At 41.9% G+C, this 15,261-nt stretch overlaps 1 protein-coding gene across 2 annotated transcripts in view; it reads left to right on the forward strand.

The window, feature by feature from the left end:
- The first annotated feature begins 8,550 nt into the window (after positions 1-8,550).
- Positions 8,551-15,261, forward strand: part of ME3 (malic enzyme 3) — a 119,462-nt gene continuing 112,751 nt past the window's right edge. The window contains exon 1 of one of the 2 annotated variants that reach the window (XM_039378603.1): positions 8,551-8,645. Coding sequence is in view for 1 of the 2 variants with exons in the window: in XM_039378602.1 (XP_039234536.1) it covers positions 8,816-9,010 (195 nt within the window). In the remaining variant the exon portion in view is untranslated. Of the gene's footprint in view, positions 8,646-8,687; positions 9,011-15,261 lie in introns of those variants that run through there. The other variant, XM_039378602.1, reaches the window with a different exon arrangement.

Raw genomic sequence — 15,261 nt, forward strand, 5'->3', positions numbered from 1 at the left:
CAGTTTCTCTAAGAGCCCGAGAAATCTTCCATGGGTGAATTCTCCCAGTCCTTACTCTTACTACATTTCATTTTGGAGACTTGCCGAATGAGGAAGACATCCTTTGGGATAGGGGTGAGTATAAAGATTAATACATAAATATAGCACTTGGAGAGTGCTCCACCTAACATTAGTAAGACTTGTCTTCTAGGAATGAGACTCCAAAAATGAAGGGATGACAACTGCTTTGTTGTAAAAAAGGGTGAAGAAGTACTTTGCATTCCACCATGCAGGCTTCTTCATGATATTTACTCTTTCACCATATCCAGGTTTACCTGGCTCTGCAGGCATTTTCACAATGTTCACTTATGTACAGCCTGGTATTGTCTTCTCATCTTGCAATGTTCAAGAACAGCTTTTTTTAAACCTCACCTTTACACACACACGAGTAAAAATCACATTGTCAAAGTCACAAATTTAAAAATCACATTGCCAAAAAAAGCAAATGAATATGTTTATATTATAAATGTATAAATTATCATCTCTCATTAAAAGTTTCTCACACTGTTTTGTCCTTTCATCATATTGATTTGTACTGCCCTAGAAGACTTAGGAATGTCAAAACATGACCTAAAATAATTAGAATCATAGAATCATAGAACAGTTTGGATTGGAAGAAACCTTCAAAGGCCATCTAGTCCAACCCTTCTGCAGTGATCAGGGACATCTTCAACTAGATCAGGTTCCTCAGAGATGTGTCCAAACTGACCTTGAATGCTTCCAGGGATGGGGCATCCACCACCTTTCTGGATAACCTGTTCCTGTGTTTCACCACCCTGATCAGAAAAAAATGTTTTCCTTATATTAGTCTGAAACTATTGAATTGATCAAATGCTAATTGCAATTTTGCACGATCAAAAAAGATTATTCAGAAACTTGTTATGCTCACTTTTGTGGTAGCAAGTCGCTGTTTAAACCTCCTCTGACCAAACTCTCTTATGAAGATAAATATTTTAGTGCTTTAAAGCCAGGAAGGACTCTTAAACTTTAGTGGCCATGAATTGTTAAACTTCCTGCATATCAGCTGTCCATGTACACATCCCCACGCCATGACAAATGTGAGCTATTCAGAAGCAGGTTAACCCAACTGTCTGTACGCTTGCCTCAGTCAGGCTGAAGGTAACATAGATCACTGCAGTGTACTTTCACTTGTAGTTAACCCACCTCAAACTGCCTTCACAGCAGCAGAGTGAGGATGTGCATGGGTGGATCAGTAATTTTACCCCTCAATAACTTGTATAACAGCTCTTGTTCATGTGTCTGAGTCTTTGATCACCTCCTTGACTTCTTTTATACCACAAAGCATGCTTTTTTTTTTTTTTTTTTGGAAGGTCAGTTTTTCTTCTTCAGATAACAAACTGACTTCAAAGGGAAAAGATTAGCCACCTCTTTTTTGATTTCAGAACCTTCTGTTTAGATATGTATGATGCTACTCAAAAATAGTATTATCATGCTAGATGTAAAAATGTACTCTTGCTCTGTATATAGAACTATTTTCTCATTTAAAATGAGAATATAACTCAAATTTATAGCTGGACTATAGCAGTATTTAAGTCCTATTGAAGCCAACTGTAAAATCTATGCTGCCTTCTATGGGAGGAAGCTAAAAGCCTATGCCTATGAAAAAAATAAAATTATATGAACATTATATGCTTGTGTATCACTATAAACTGATTCTCTTCAGTATAAATTAAGGTGTTAAACAATGCATTGTCTTTGCCATTCTGCCCATTTCACTTCCAGACTTTGGACAGTAAGGATCATGCATGTGCACTACAGGGTTAATGGACTATTTAGGATATCTGTAATAAGATGGGAGGAAAACAACCACAAAAACTAAAAGACAGCTTTTATATTAGAGAGGACAGAACAATTTATTGACTGAAGTGTGTTTATCTCCATCCGCATTTTTCATTTTAAGAGGTGAAAGTATAAACCATCATCATTACCACTTAAAACTAGCCAAAGCCAGAAAAGAGGTCCAGAGATCTGATTAAGGCTTCAATTGCACAACTGCAGATGGTTTTTGTCTGGATAACAGTGAAGTCTCTCACTGCTGAAGAATAACAATGTGAAAGCATGTCAAGGAAGTTAACTGTGATAAAGGCAGCCTAGTGATAGATGACAGAGTAAGCAAGGGACGGACAGCCAGGACATACAGACTCTGTTCCCAGCTCCATCATGGTCTATATGACCATGAACAAGAACCCTCTGCATATCTGTCCATCTGTAATGTGTATGAGAAAATATGGAATTAGCACGATGGCATTACCTCTACTTATATTTAAAAAACCACATTTGAGCTTTGCTGTGTGGGACAGGCTGCAGTAATAAAGATTTTTAAACACCAGAGAGGATTGTTCTCCCATTGCAGGGATATGCGATTTTATTGTAGCATGCGATCATCTGTGGCATTCTGTCTGTAACCTTAGGTCTTGTTAGAGGTGAACAAAAGGGTTCTGGGTCTGCTGCGTCTGGAACAGACTTTTGTGAATCCTTGTAGATTAAACATCAAGTGTATAATGGGGAAAGCTGGCACAATCATCCCTATGGTGCCTTCAAATCCCAGAAGGAGCAGGGCAGTGATTGTCCCTCTTTACTGAACACTGGAGGCCGCACCTCGAATCCTGTGTTCAGTTTTGGGACCCTCACACCAAGAAAGACATTGAGGTGCTGGAGCGTGTCCAGAGAAAGGCAACGGAGCTGGTGAAGTGTCTGGAGCACAAGTCTTAAGAGGAGTAGCTGAGGAAGCTGGGGGTGTTTAGCCTGGAGAAAAAGAGGCTCAGGGGGGACCTTCTTACTTTCTACAATGATCTACCAAGTAACAAATGACAGGACAAGAGGAAATGGCCTCAAGTTGCTCCATGGGAGGTTTAGATTGGAAATTGGGAAAAATTTACTCACCAAGAGGGCTGTCAAGCACTGGAACAGGCTGCCCAGGGAAGTGGTTGACTCACCATCCCTTAAGGTATTTGAAAGACATGCAGATGTGGTACATAGAGACATGGTTTAGTGGTGTACTTGGCAGGTTAAAGTTGGACTCGATGATCTTAGAGGTTCTTTCCAATCTACATGACTCTATGATTCTATCTGTGATCCAGTTGGCTTCAGACTCTTCTGCAGCAGTTACAGTTTTTCTTGCCACTGTTTGTTGTATAGAGGAGTCCCAATCAAGACTTATGACCCGTGTTGTGTTAGGCTTCTTGTGTCACGATGAATTTAAATTACCAGTCTACATGAATGGGTAGTATATAGTCTCTGCAAAATTTAATAACCCAGGAGACATACAGCTGCACAACACCAAGAATTCTCAAGGTATGTGATTTGAAAATCACAAAGTTTATAACTGCAGCTCAATTCATTTCCTGAGAGGAAAGATAATGCCATAGAAGAGTAGACACTATAAGGTCTCCCTTTATATGTCAGAGATTCATTCTCTGGTAAGTTTAAGGAGTATTTCATTGGCATTCTCTTAGATGCCAAACTGTTAAATGCAAGGCAACAGCACAAAGAGGTTTCTTAAATTACTGAAGGAATAAATTGGCTCTTGTAACATGCTTTGTAATTTCAATTACAACCTGCAAATCCCCAAGTGTATATAGAATCCCACTCCACAAACCATTGTTTCCTTCCTGCTGCTGAAAAATAGCTTAAATAAATTCCTAAGAGCTCAGTGATGAATATAAGTGTGCATTTCATTGCTTTTATAGTTTGGTTTTTTTAATGGTCCTTCTAATCTTTTAATCAAGAATTTAACCATCTCTTCAATCAAATTTGCATTCAAGAAAGGCTTGCACATTAGACGAAGTGCATTCATTTGCATCTGACAGCAAGCACTCTGCATCTTGGAGATATTGAAGCTAAATCAGATTCAAGCTTTATTTTGCAGTGCCAGGTAAATTTTAGAAGCCTAGCATTTGTAATTTATTTCACACTAAGTTGCAAAAAATCAGTTTGACAGCTACTGTCAACCAATAGGTGGTAAAAGATGAGATGACCTCTGGCAAGGCACCAAAATAGGAACGTAATTTGTGGCTGCAGGGAAAAACTTATTTTTACTATTATAAATATACAATAAATCCCTGCTCTGAGAAGCATATAAGCTAAAATTTTAAAATGAAGGAAATAAAGTATGTGAAAGAGTCCATAGAGTAACAATAAAGTCACAAGCATATATATACATGTGTTTGTAGCAGTGTGTGCCTGAGCTCTGTCCTATAACCTCAGCAGTCAATAGTGGGAAATTTTATATGCAGCCATTCTTGCTGCCCATTTAGGAGACACTACAGTTACAGCACTCCCCTTACTCCCCATCTTGCACTTTTTGCTAGTCCCTTGTAGAAGGGTTGTGTAGGAATTCCCACCTTTGCCATTTAAACTGTCGTGTAGCCCCAGACAAACGATTTCTCCATTCCTCTGCCTACATTCCCAGGCTGCATAAGAGGAAGCATGGCCAGCTGGTCAGGGAAGGTGATTCTCCCCCTCTACTCCACTCTCCTGAGGCCCAACCTGGAGTGCTGCATCCAGCTCTGGGCCCCCAAAACAAGAAGGACATGGACCTGTTGGAGTGAGTCCTGAGGAGGCCATGCAGATGATCAAAGGGCTGGAACACCTCTCCTATGAAGACAGGCTGACAGCTGGGGCTGTTCAGCCTGAAGAAGAGAAGGGTCTGGGGAGACCTTACTGCAGCCATCCAGTACCTAAATGGGGCTTACAAGAAAGATGGGGACAGAATTTTTAGCAGGGCCTTTAGGGATAGGACAAGGGATAAACTAAATTGGTAGATTTGGACTAGATATAAGAAAGAAATTGTGGATGTCCCATCCCTGGAAACATTCAAGGCCATGTTAGACACGGCTCTGATCAATCTGATCTAGTTGAAGATGTCCCTGCCAATGGCAGGGAGATTGGGCTAGATGTTCTTTAGAGATCCCTTCCAATGCAAACTGTTTAATGATTCTACATTTGTCCTTCTTGCACATATAGACCACAAAATTTTGAGGGAGTGCTGTGCAAGGACCCTGACATATTTCCAGGCACTCTTGACATCGTGATAATAATTCTATCAGTTCAGGGTCAGGAAAAGAAAACAGACTTCTGACAGTTAACACACAGCTTTATGGTTTTGTCATGACCTTCAATCCAGCACTGATAGGGAGTAGATAGATTTACAAAGTCAAGATTTATACGGCATCTCTCTTCCAGAGATCTAGAGGGTTGTATCCCCAACCGGAGGCTGAGTGAACTATCAGGGGAGCTTTCTCAATTTCAGATTGATGCTTTGGGGCAATGTTGCCTGATAAGCTCCAAAGCAAGCTATAAGGCCCCTCTGTTTTGTTGTGCTTTGGAACAGTATTAGGCAGGAGAAGATGATTTACTTTTGAGAAAACTGTGTGAAATCATGTCAATGACAGTGAATTAATTCAGTTACCTCACTGTGCTAGTTTATGGTCGTTCCTAGTTAAAAAAAGAATTCTGCTCATCTTTGTACAAAAAGAAGCAGTGGTTCGCGGGTTCTGAAAAAACACCTTGAAGAACATTAAAAAGCAGAACAAGATTCCCGAGAAGCGGAGCCCAGCCCAAAGAGGTGCCACATTTACTTTTGCTTACTGAGGTTCAATATAAAGAAACACTTGCCCGCACCATTCACGAACAGATCAAAGCTGTCAGCCCAGCCAGCAGTCCTGTGGCGTGGGAAATGACTTATTTCCTTCTCCCACAGGTTCCCTGTTTTATATCAAGCAAGCATGGACAATAGTTTTTTTTTCATTATTGGTGTGTGCCTTCCATGGTAGCTGTGCTGATGTCTGTGCTTTTGTACCTTGTCTTTAAAACAGTACATAGTCATCTACTTCTCTACTCAAAATTAAGTAAGGTCCACCAGAAGGTTTAGAGGATTAGGAGGCTACATGGTTTGTAGATACAGCAGCCAACAATGTCCTACCCTTTTCCCAGAGAGGGAAGTATTATATCTTTAATATTTTGCTGCAGATGAGTAAATTTAAGCAATCAGTACTGCAAAAGAAGCAGTAAAAGCTATCCTTGCTTAGGTTAATCTAAACATTCAAATCTATTTCAGATGAAATTTTGGAACTTATGTTGTTAAATGCATTTTATTTAGTAAATCAACTCAAAAGTAAATTCACACAGTAAAGGAATTGTTAAAAACTATGTTCTTAGTAAATTATTTTCTTATAATTGATCTTTTAATTGAAAATTGGGACTAGTTAGGGTTTCTGCTTCAATGAAAACCAGCAAATTTCTGTAGAAAGGAAAATATTCTGTGATAACACCCATTTACATCAGTAAAACAATATTACTCTAAAAAAATACCATATTCATTCTTAATATCTTAGAGTTTTATAGACCCTTCTGTATTTCCAAAAAGTTGGAAATTAGTCCACTGTAGATCTGAAATCCTCCCAAATTATTAGTTTCACCTACTTAAAGTGACACAACAAGGATTTTTATCCAGCCCTGAAATTCTCTTTCTCTCTTTCATGGGGCTGATATATGTGTCCAGCTGTCACTCAGCATAGACAACGTAATATTCAACATACAAGGAAACCTTTTCTGTCTGCAGAGATTGGGTTAAAAATGTCAAAATAATTTGTGAAAATTTGGCATTGAATACATTTCAGGTTGAAGTGGAGATTGTTTTTAAATACTGTCTCTGTATCATGCAGAATTAAGATTTTCCTTTACAACAGAGGCACCACTGAAGCCCATGCATCATATCCCATGTATGTTCATAATGCTGTGATGCAGGACGGTTTTGACTCCTTACAGTTCAAGATGTTAAAGCTACTAGTTTGTGAACCAGTTTTAACAAAACTAACTGCAATTTTTGCCATCGTTCATAGCAGAAATGACAAGCACACGGACGTCAAAGAGACCTTCTGCATGTAGCATAAAACAGTGTTAGTTAACTCCTAGACATACACAGTCAAATTATACCGAAGTTGAGTTCTGTACTTCTCTAAGAGCATTTTTATCACAAAATTTTGGGGCACGCTTTCTAAGACGAGATGGTATTTTACAAAACTGGCAAAGTGAACTGATTTGAGTTTTTTAAGTGGTAAATCTTTTCACTAGAAAGCACTAGACAGTGGAATTAGGTGCAGCAGATAAGAAGAGCTTGTCTACATTCTCCAAGCCACAGTAAATGCATTTACTCTGAGCCTAAGGGTGGACACTGTCACTAGGAAAGTGGATGCTACTGCCCAAGACACTTCTTTGTTGTGCAAAGCAACCTCATTGTACAGACTCTCAGCTTGGCACTTTTTTCTCTACTACATTAGCTCCTCAAACAAAATAACCATGCACTTCTGCAAAGCAGTCAGGGAAGTTTCTCCTCTGTATCTTTGCTCATTAGGTTGCAACTCAGTGACTCAGTGATGCACATAATCCTTATCTCCACTGTCTTGGTCTCCCATTTATGACCAATTTCTGAGGGAAAGACCCAGAGACCAGACAAACAACCTCACTCTCAGCAGGCCTGAACTTCATGATGGGGATGCAAGCACAGAAGCACTGTTGAGCTGAAGATGGAATTGAACATGAATCTTCCATTCTTTTGGGGAGTAATTAGGGCACTGTTTTTTCATATGAGAAGTGGTAGTGGTGATGATGTTTTCATTACTTTAAAGGATGAAAGAGCTCCTTTATTTGGAAAAAAAAAAAGGATGCATGGACCTGCCTTCTTCAGTGAAAAGAATATGTAGATTACAATATAAAGAAATATATACAATACACATAATATTACTACATATGTAGTATATACATTATATATATAGTATATGGCTCGAGCTCTATGGTGAACTTGTCACTGGCTGCCACAAGAGAGGAGCCCCGAAGAGGAGATACAAAGACTCCCTGAAACAACATCTCAACCTTGGCCATATTGATCAACATAACTGGTCTACTCTGGCCTCCAATTGGGAGGCCTGGAGACACACCATCTGTAATGCTGCTGCTTCTTTTGAGAACACACGCAGGATCACTCTCGAGGAGAAAAGACAACGCAGATACCATCCAAGGAGTCTTTCCACTGTGCCTTTTGCAACCAGACTTGTCTATCTCGCATTGGCCTTTTTAGCCACCAGCCTGCTTGTAGCAAGTGTGGGTAGAGCCATTCCCAAATCTTCGTTGGCAAAGCCTAGCCATGATGATATACTATACGGTGTATATAAATTTTATACAGAGAATTCATTATAGGTAGATTGAAATGCTTAACCACCCATGGCTGCTCACAGTCCAGGACTGAAAGCTCTGAAAAGTCCTTTGAGGGTGCTCCCTAAGCACTAACAACTCCCCCGAGCAGCTTTGCTCCCCCCACCCCGCCCCATGTCCTGCTGCGGTCCCACGTCCTTGCCCAGGGACCCCATCTCCGGGCACAGCAGCGCCCACCCTCCGCGGGGCCCGGGCTCTTCTCTCCCGATGCCCTTTATGGCGGCTCACGGAGACAACGCGGACACAGAAGGGGCGAGGGCCGCACCGCCCCGGCCGGGCACACCCCGTCCCTCCGCAGGGCCACCGGGTGCCCGCGGGGGCGGACCCGGCCGGCTCCCCCTCCCCTGCCCTGCGCCGCCGCTGAGCGTTAACAGGTAACGGAGGAGGGGCGGCCCCGCGGGGTCGCGGTGGAATCTGCTTCCTGGGTTTCCTTTCGCTTCGGCGGGTCCGCCGCGCCGGGCACACCTGGGCCGGGCCGGGCACACCTTGGCCGGGCCGGTCCCGCCCCGCCGGGCGCTCTCTCCGCCCGCAGGAGTCCGGGGTGATGGTGCCGGTGTGCGGCGGGATCGGCGGCCGCCGCCTGCTGCGGATGGTGGGTGCGGGCCGGGGCCCGCTGCTGCTCGGCGTGGCCCGGGGCCGCAGCTGCCAGACGGGGGGCACCACCCCCGCCGGCCGCGGGCGCGCCCTGGACGTCAGGAAGCGGGGCTACGACATCACCAGGAACCCGCACCTCAACAAGGTGGGTGCCGGGGGGGCGCGGCCCGGGCGAGAGGGAGGGCAGCGGAGGTGGGGAAGGGGCTCGGCCTGGGTCGCAGGCGCCCAGGTTTGGGGGGCTTGGCAGCGTGCCCCGTGTCCGTCCCCAGCTCCGCTCCGAAAGGGCTGAAATGCTGCTGTGCGGGAAACGGTCCTGTGGGTTGTCCTGAGCAGAGCACGGGGCGTCTGATAGATGTTCACCTGCTGGCTCGGTATTGCAGCCTTCTTTGGAGTCAGTCCCCTGCCTCTCCTCTGACCGCTGTTCTGCTGCAGTGGCGGCACTGGAAGAGCCTGTGCAGGACAGAAGTGCCTTTGGCTGGGAACTGAAGCAATTTGCCTAAAATCACAAAAAATTGGAATGGAAAAGGCATGGCTTCTCCTCAGAGTCCAGTACCAAAACCTGGGTTATTTATATATGTTGTATTACACATGTAGCAGGGGAACAGGTGTCATTTATGCGTTCATGTTAAAACAAGCACGGGGAATTGTTCTTGTTTAAAATCTTCCTAACATACCCATAGCAATGTATACTTTGCTGCCAAAGCAGTGTGTTTTACCAGGTTGAAGACATATTTGTTCTCAATACTGTGGAAACACCAACAATATAATTATAATAATAAAAATAAATAATAATGCTTTAGGCAAAAGTCTTCAGCAAGGTCTACAAGGCATGTAAAATGAGGCTGAGTAACTTAACCCTACACTAGTTTTCTATCTTTTTCTGTAATTTGAAGGGAAAAAAATAATCTGGATGCAAATTTTGGGATCAAATATGTCAGAACCAAGAATGTTGGGTTCCAGTTTCTTGTATTAATATTGCTGGAAATAACTACAAATGCATCAATTACCTAAAACAAGCAGGTATTAAACATGGTATTGAGAATTGATGGGGCTGTGACTGTTTATCATCTGATGGTATGTAGTTATTCAGTACATGAGCTTCCTTTGTCTTCTTCTGGACTGGAGACTTCAGATGACAACTTTTATTTTGTGTAAGATGCTGTACACTGAGCTGCATCTCCTAGTACCATTTCACATCCATAGAGATGAATCCCTAAGGACCAAGGCACGTGATGACACAGGATGTTACTGAATGTGCAACAACTTTGAAGGCAATCTGGTTTGCATCGTTATACAATGCATGTCTGTAAGGCTGAAGAGAAGAGGAATTGACAACTGTATCATAAATAACAGTAATTTGTCAGCATCAAGAGGTTTTGATGGGTTTTTCTTCAGCATTTGGCGTGTTCTTTTGGGTCCTCCATGATGGACACAAAGAGTGACATAGCTAATGTTTTTAGTATTCTTACATATATAGATTTGAACTGAAAAATGAATACTTTGACCTTTTCTCAGTGTAATGCAATAATAACACTCAAACAGTTGAATCTGTCACATATTTTAAATGGATCTGGCTGCCACAGAAGTAGATTTTGAATGTCCTGTTTGATAATTTTAATAATTTTTAGAGGCTTCTCTTTTTCACCCTCCCAGTGAAATATTTTTCTTTAAGTCTAAATGGAATTCTGGTCTTTGTGGAGAGAAGGGTAGAAAACTGCTTCTGTTAGAGGAAAAATATATTGTAGTGTGCCATGTTTAATTGGCCATGAGAAGTCTCCCAGCTGGTCTACAGCCTGGGTGTTTGCTGTTTGCTATGTTCCTCAGTCAGTGCAGATCTTACAGTCACCAATACAGTCATTCATAGAACATCCCAGTGAGGACAGAAATGGCCAGCATCTGTGGTAAGAGATAAGGACTGCCTGTTTATGCACCTAGGTAACTAGTCATTACTAAACGCTCAAGCTCTTTTTGCAGACTTCTCTAAAGAGGCTTCTATTCCTGTGTGTCTTTTAACAGTTCCTTGTAGTCTCTAAAGAATTACCTGTGCTCCATTTAAATGGTATATTTCAGGCAGTTCATATGTTGACAGTGATTGATGGCCCTTTGGTCTGCTGTGCTGCAGTAGTGTAGGTCAAAATTAGGGATCTCGGTAGGTTTTCAGCTGGTGCACTCTCATCACATGGCAATTGCTGTTTACTCCTTCGGTAACTAAATGTGGGTGTGGGGTCATTACTGTTTTTCTGCAGTAGAGCTTACTTTAATCTAAGTTTTCAACTGATTGAAGGTTGCTCTGCAGGGAATAGTCCTTACATCTCTCCAAGAAACTCTGAAAAAATTTATTCAGAAGTGAGACTTTGGGCAGCAAGTGTTTTGCTGCGTTATTCAATACCCTGGCTGTTTTATAGCTTTTGGATGAAGTTTAAACTGTCAGTCTAAAGCTGTGAAGTGTATGGTATTTATTCAATGAAGAAGACTGTCCCTTCAGCAGAATTGCAGACAGATTTACGGTCTGAGGTTATTGATCCAAGTCTTTGCTTGCTTACTAGGATGAAGGTGCTTTGAAGAAGAAGCAGACTCAGAAGCCACTGCTGACAGGTCCTCTGTAATACCGTAAATATTAGTAAAAGTAAAAGCAGGCTGTCCTTTGAGAAGCTCTCCTGTTTTCCAAAGCTGCCTGAGAAGAAAAAAAATAAACAGAAAAACTGGTTATGGATGTAAGAAATTTGCAGTTGTTTCTTTCCTTTGGTCATTGTTTACTATGTACTACATTGTTTACTGTTGTAGTATTCAAATACTGTTCCTCCTTGTGTTGCAAAGTGTGACAACCCATGTTTAATGCAAGGGCCGGACTCAGGAAACATCAGCATTTTCCTGAGGGGTACTTGCAGTTTTAAAAGGCAATAAGAGTTGTTCTTAGTTGATAGAACAGTCTCAGAAATAATAGGAGGGTGAAGAAGAGCTTGTTGCGTGCTTTCATGAAGTGCCTCATGAAGTAGTTCTTTTCCAGACTTTGAATGCTGCAAAACTGGAAAACCTACAAATGTTAACAGTCAGATAACCACAGAGAACTGGTAAGAGTGTTCTGTGATGATCCAATGCATACTGGTTTTCGGGGGGGTTGTTAGAAGCTTTGGCCATATGTAAGTGGCTTGCCAACAGGGCAGCAGCAGTGAGAGATACGTCTATCCTACTGTGGGGCTTCAGCCTTGCAAAAAGCTAATTCCCTGGGAGGAAAGACAGGGCATCCCTTATCCACTACCTTATTCATCAAAGTTGCCTTGTGTTTGGTGTGGTCAAGGCCATGTTGTGTTCTCTCTGACACTGCTGTAAGTTCTCAAGATTTGTGCAATTCTGCTCATCTCAGATGTGTTGCTCATGATTCCCAGTTCTTCTGGGGACTCCGTCAAATCCATGTGCCCTTTCAGTATTTTAGCAAACACAGGCTGAGCTGGACAATTCCCAGTTTGACCACACACCTCCAGGGACTCAAAAATCTTGTCGTGTCCAAAATTGACTGTAACTTTGTGACATCTGACTGGAAGGTTGACAACACTTCTTGCACTTTGCTGGGAGTCCTAATTTTGAGATAAATCATGCCTACTTGGATATCTGCCATCACAAACAGATGCAGGACTGGAGGTCACAGTTTGTTTTCAGAATGGCAGGATATTGCTGTATTTGAAAGGTTGAGATAATACACTAAACTTTCTTGCAAGGTGCAGCGTAGGGATCTGAGTTTGTGGTCTCTGAGTACCTCTGGATAAAACTCTCTACTCCTTTGATGCACATGCACGCTGTCCGTTGTTTTTCATGGAATGTGTCATAATGAATTACAAAAAACCCCAAACTAAAAAAAAAAACAAACCCCGACAACCCTAACAAAACAAATTTACTAGTCTGGATCTGTAAGAACGAAAGTTCTAAGAATTGCTGTAGGCTTCTGCAGTGTTTTTGGAATGTACTGCTCTACACATCATTAAAATGCAGAAAGTCTGTTTATCCTTCAGCTTTGCAGGGATTGAAATTGAGCTAACTGAGGGTTCTTTGAACGTAGTGTCAGTAATTTGCCACTGCAGCTGAGAAAAAAATGATACGATCTTGCACATGGCTGCACTTGGCAACTGTGGTGAAACAGGCCTAAAATTAGCTGGATTTGTAAAATGGTTGGATTTAAACAAAGTTTGTAATGAGCACAAGAACAGTGTGTATGAAATGGCAGTTAGCAAGATCAAATGGAGGCGGGATTCTGTTTTCAAATTAACTAATCTCTTCTCTAAATCCACAAGGTTATATTCTTACAACTGGAGTTATTCTTGCAGCTGGAGTTTTCAGTTGGCTAACTTTAGGTCTGGATAGACACAAAGCTATCGAGCTGTGCACATGGCTTTTAGTGGCTGTGTGACTTCCAGCATTTCTTAACTTGCCACCTATTCATGTTTTGCAAAGTAAGCGTGTGAGGTGGACACAGTTTGGAGGTTCCCCTCATATTTTTCAGGAGCTCATAACTATTCGAGCAAGTTTTAGGGGACAAGTTTTAGACTGGACAAGTTCATTAAAACAAAAAAATCCACTGGGGATTACTAAATACTCTAAAACCATGCCTCGCTTAGAAAGTCCACAAAATGAAAATGATGACAGGATAGGAGAGTGCAGTGGTAGAGTATCCTATTAACCTGTGTTATTTACTCTTCTTAAGGTTTATGGCTGGGGCTGGAGACAGGATGCTCATATAGGCGAACTGACCTGATGAGACTCGTGTTTCTAGGGATATTATACAAGACACTTCCATGGGTAAACCCTGCAGCACATGGGCCACTTCAGACCCAAGTGAAACCAAAGCTGAGAGAGTGATCGTTATCAAATCAGGCTCTAACTGCCCTAGAGTTGAAATGTGAGTGAGCTGGAGCACCATCCAGTGTGATGGTGCCCGGAGCAGAGGCTGTTTTCATGTTTGTGCTTGATCAGTCAAGCCTACGTGTATCACCATTGACTTCTGTGGAAGCAAACTCCAAGGAGAGAGCTTTGGCTCAGCATTTTGGAAAATGTGGTGGTGTTTGGAAATGTGATGGCTCAGTTAGATTTGCTTTGGCTATTATCCTGGCATGTGGATTTTCATTTTTGTTTGTTTGGTGTTAGTGTCAGGCGTATCTTTTTCTGAATCCCGAGTGTCTTTTGGCAAGGGCATTTCCTATAATGTTTTCATACCAAAGAACTTGTTGTTATGGCATGGTCAGCAGACTAAGCCCAAACTAAATCTGTTGGTACTTCTGGTATTAGCAGCAGCCTGCAAAAGTCCCTTTTCTCCCCCAGCTTGGATTCCAGTTATTCTCCATTATCATAGCCAAACTAAGAGGCCATCTGCCTTTCTATCTGCCTGCATAACCTATTACCAACACTGTTGCTCTCCCCTTTGGGAGTAGAGCTCTTGTGGAAAAGTGTGGAAGTGCAGAGGAAGTCTGTTGATGTGAGGGTGAGCAGGGTGCTGATGCAGACCCTGCTTCTGTGTTGTATTAACCCTGTAATATGTTGGTTCTTATTTTGCCAATGTAATGAAAGGTCTTGGAAATATTGGTTGGGCAGCTTTTATAAGTGCTGAGTTTGTGCTTGCACTCAGTATAAGATTTTAATAAAAATAAATTGATTTGGAACAAAATGCTTCTTTCTGTTTTGTGAGCTGTTTATGTTGTAAAAATACCTTTAGAATTGCCTTTGAGGAAATTCATCAGCTTGACAGCTGAAGCTGTTGCTTTCTTTTTATCATGCCCTTTTGTTTGGAGAAGCCTTAATCTTTACACCAGGCATATTTTGGTAAGGCACAGCCAAAAATGAATGTAGCTCTGGTTTTGTAGCAGGAACTAAGTTTTTTTTGGCACTTGCATTAGATTTGCACTTAAGTAACACAAACTCTTTGATAAATAGTATGAAAATTGAGATTGTTGCACTTAGAATGGATCTAGGGCTGAATATTACAGCTTGTTCAGCATTCCTGTTCTTTGCATCTAGTGAAATGTGTGGTACACTAGTTGATTACTTTGGAAACGCTGTAGATGTTGGCAGAAAAGCTGAGCATATTATTCGTGGGGTAAACAGTCTGCACTCCACTGAACTCAGCAGACTTTAAGCTTTGTACTATGTAAGTAGTGTGATACACGATGTTATTGATGTTAGAAACTGTGTGCTTGCTCTGTGTTGAGATGAGTCATTGGTGCTTGTCAAAATTAGTGATGATCTAACTGAACGTGCTGAAAGGCAGTGCTAATTCACAAGATGAAGTGAAGAGCAATAGGTTTATAGTTTGGTTTTGGTTTCAAATGGATTTGTCTGGCAGCTTTGTAGTGCTGTGTGGCACATTTTGATGCCTGAATTTTTGATTTTGGTGTGTCAGATCTGACATTC

This window comes from Pipra filicauda, unplaced genomic scaffold (genome assembly GCF_003945595.2).
Source record: "Pipra filicauda isolate LSUMZ 115617 unplaced genomic scaffold, ASM394559v2 scaffold141_size4267151_pilon, whole genome shotgun sequence".
Lineage (NCBI taxonomy): Eukaryota > Metazoa > Chordata > Aves > Passeriformes > Pipridae > Pipra > Pipra filicauda.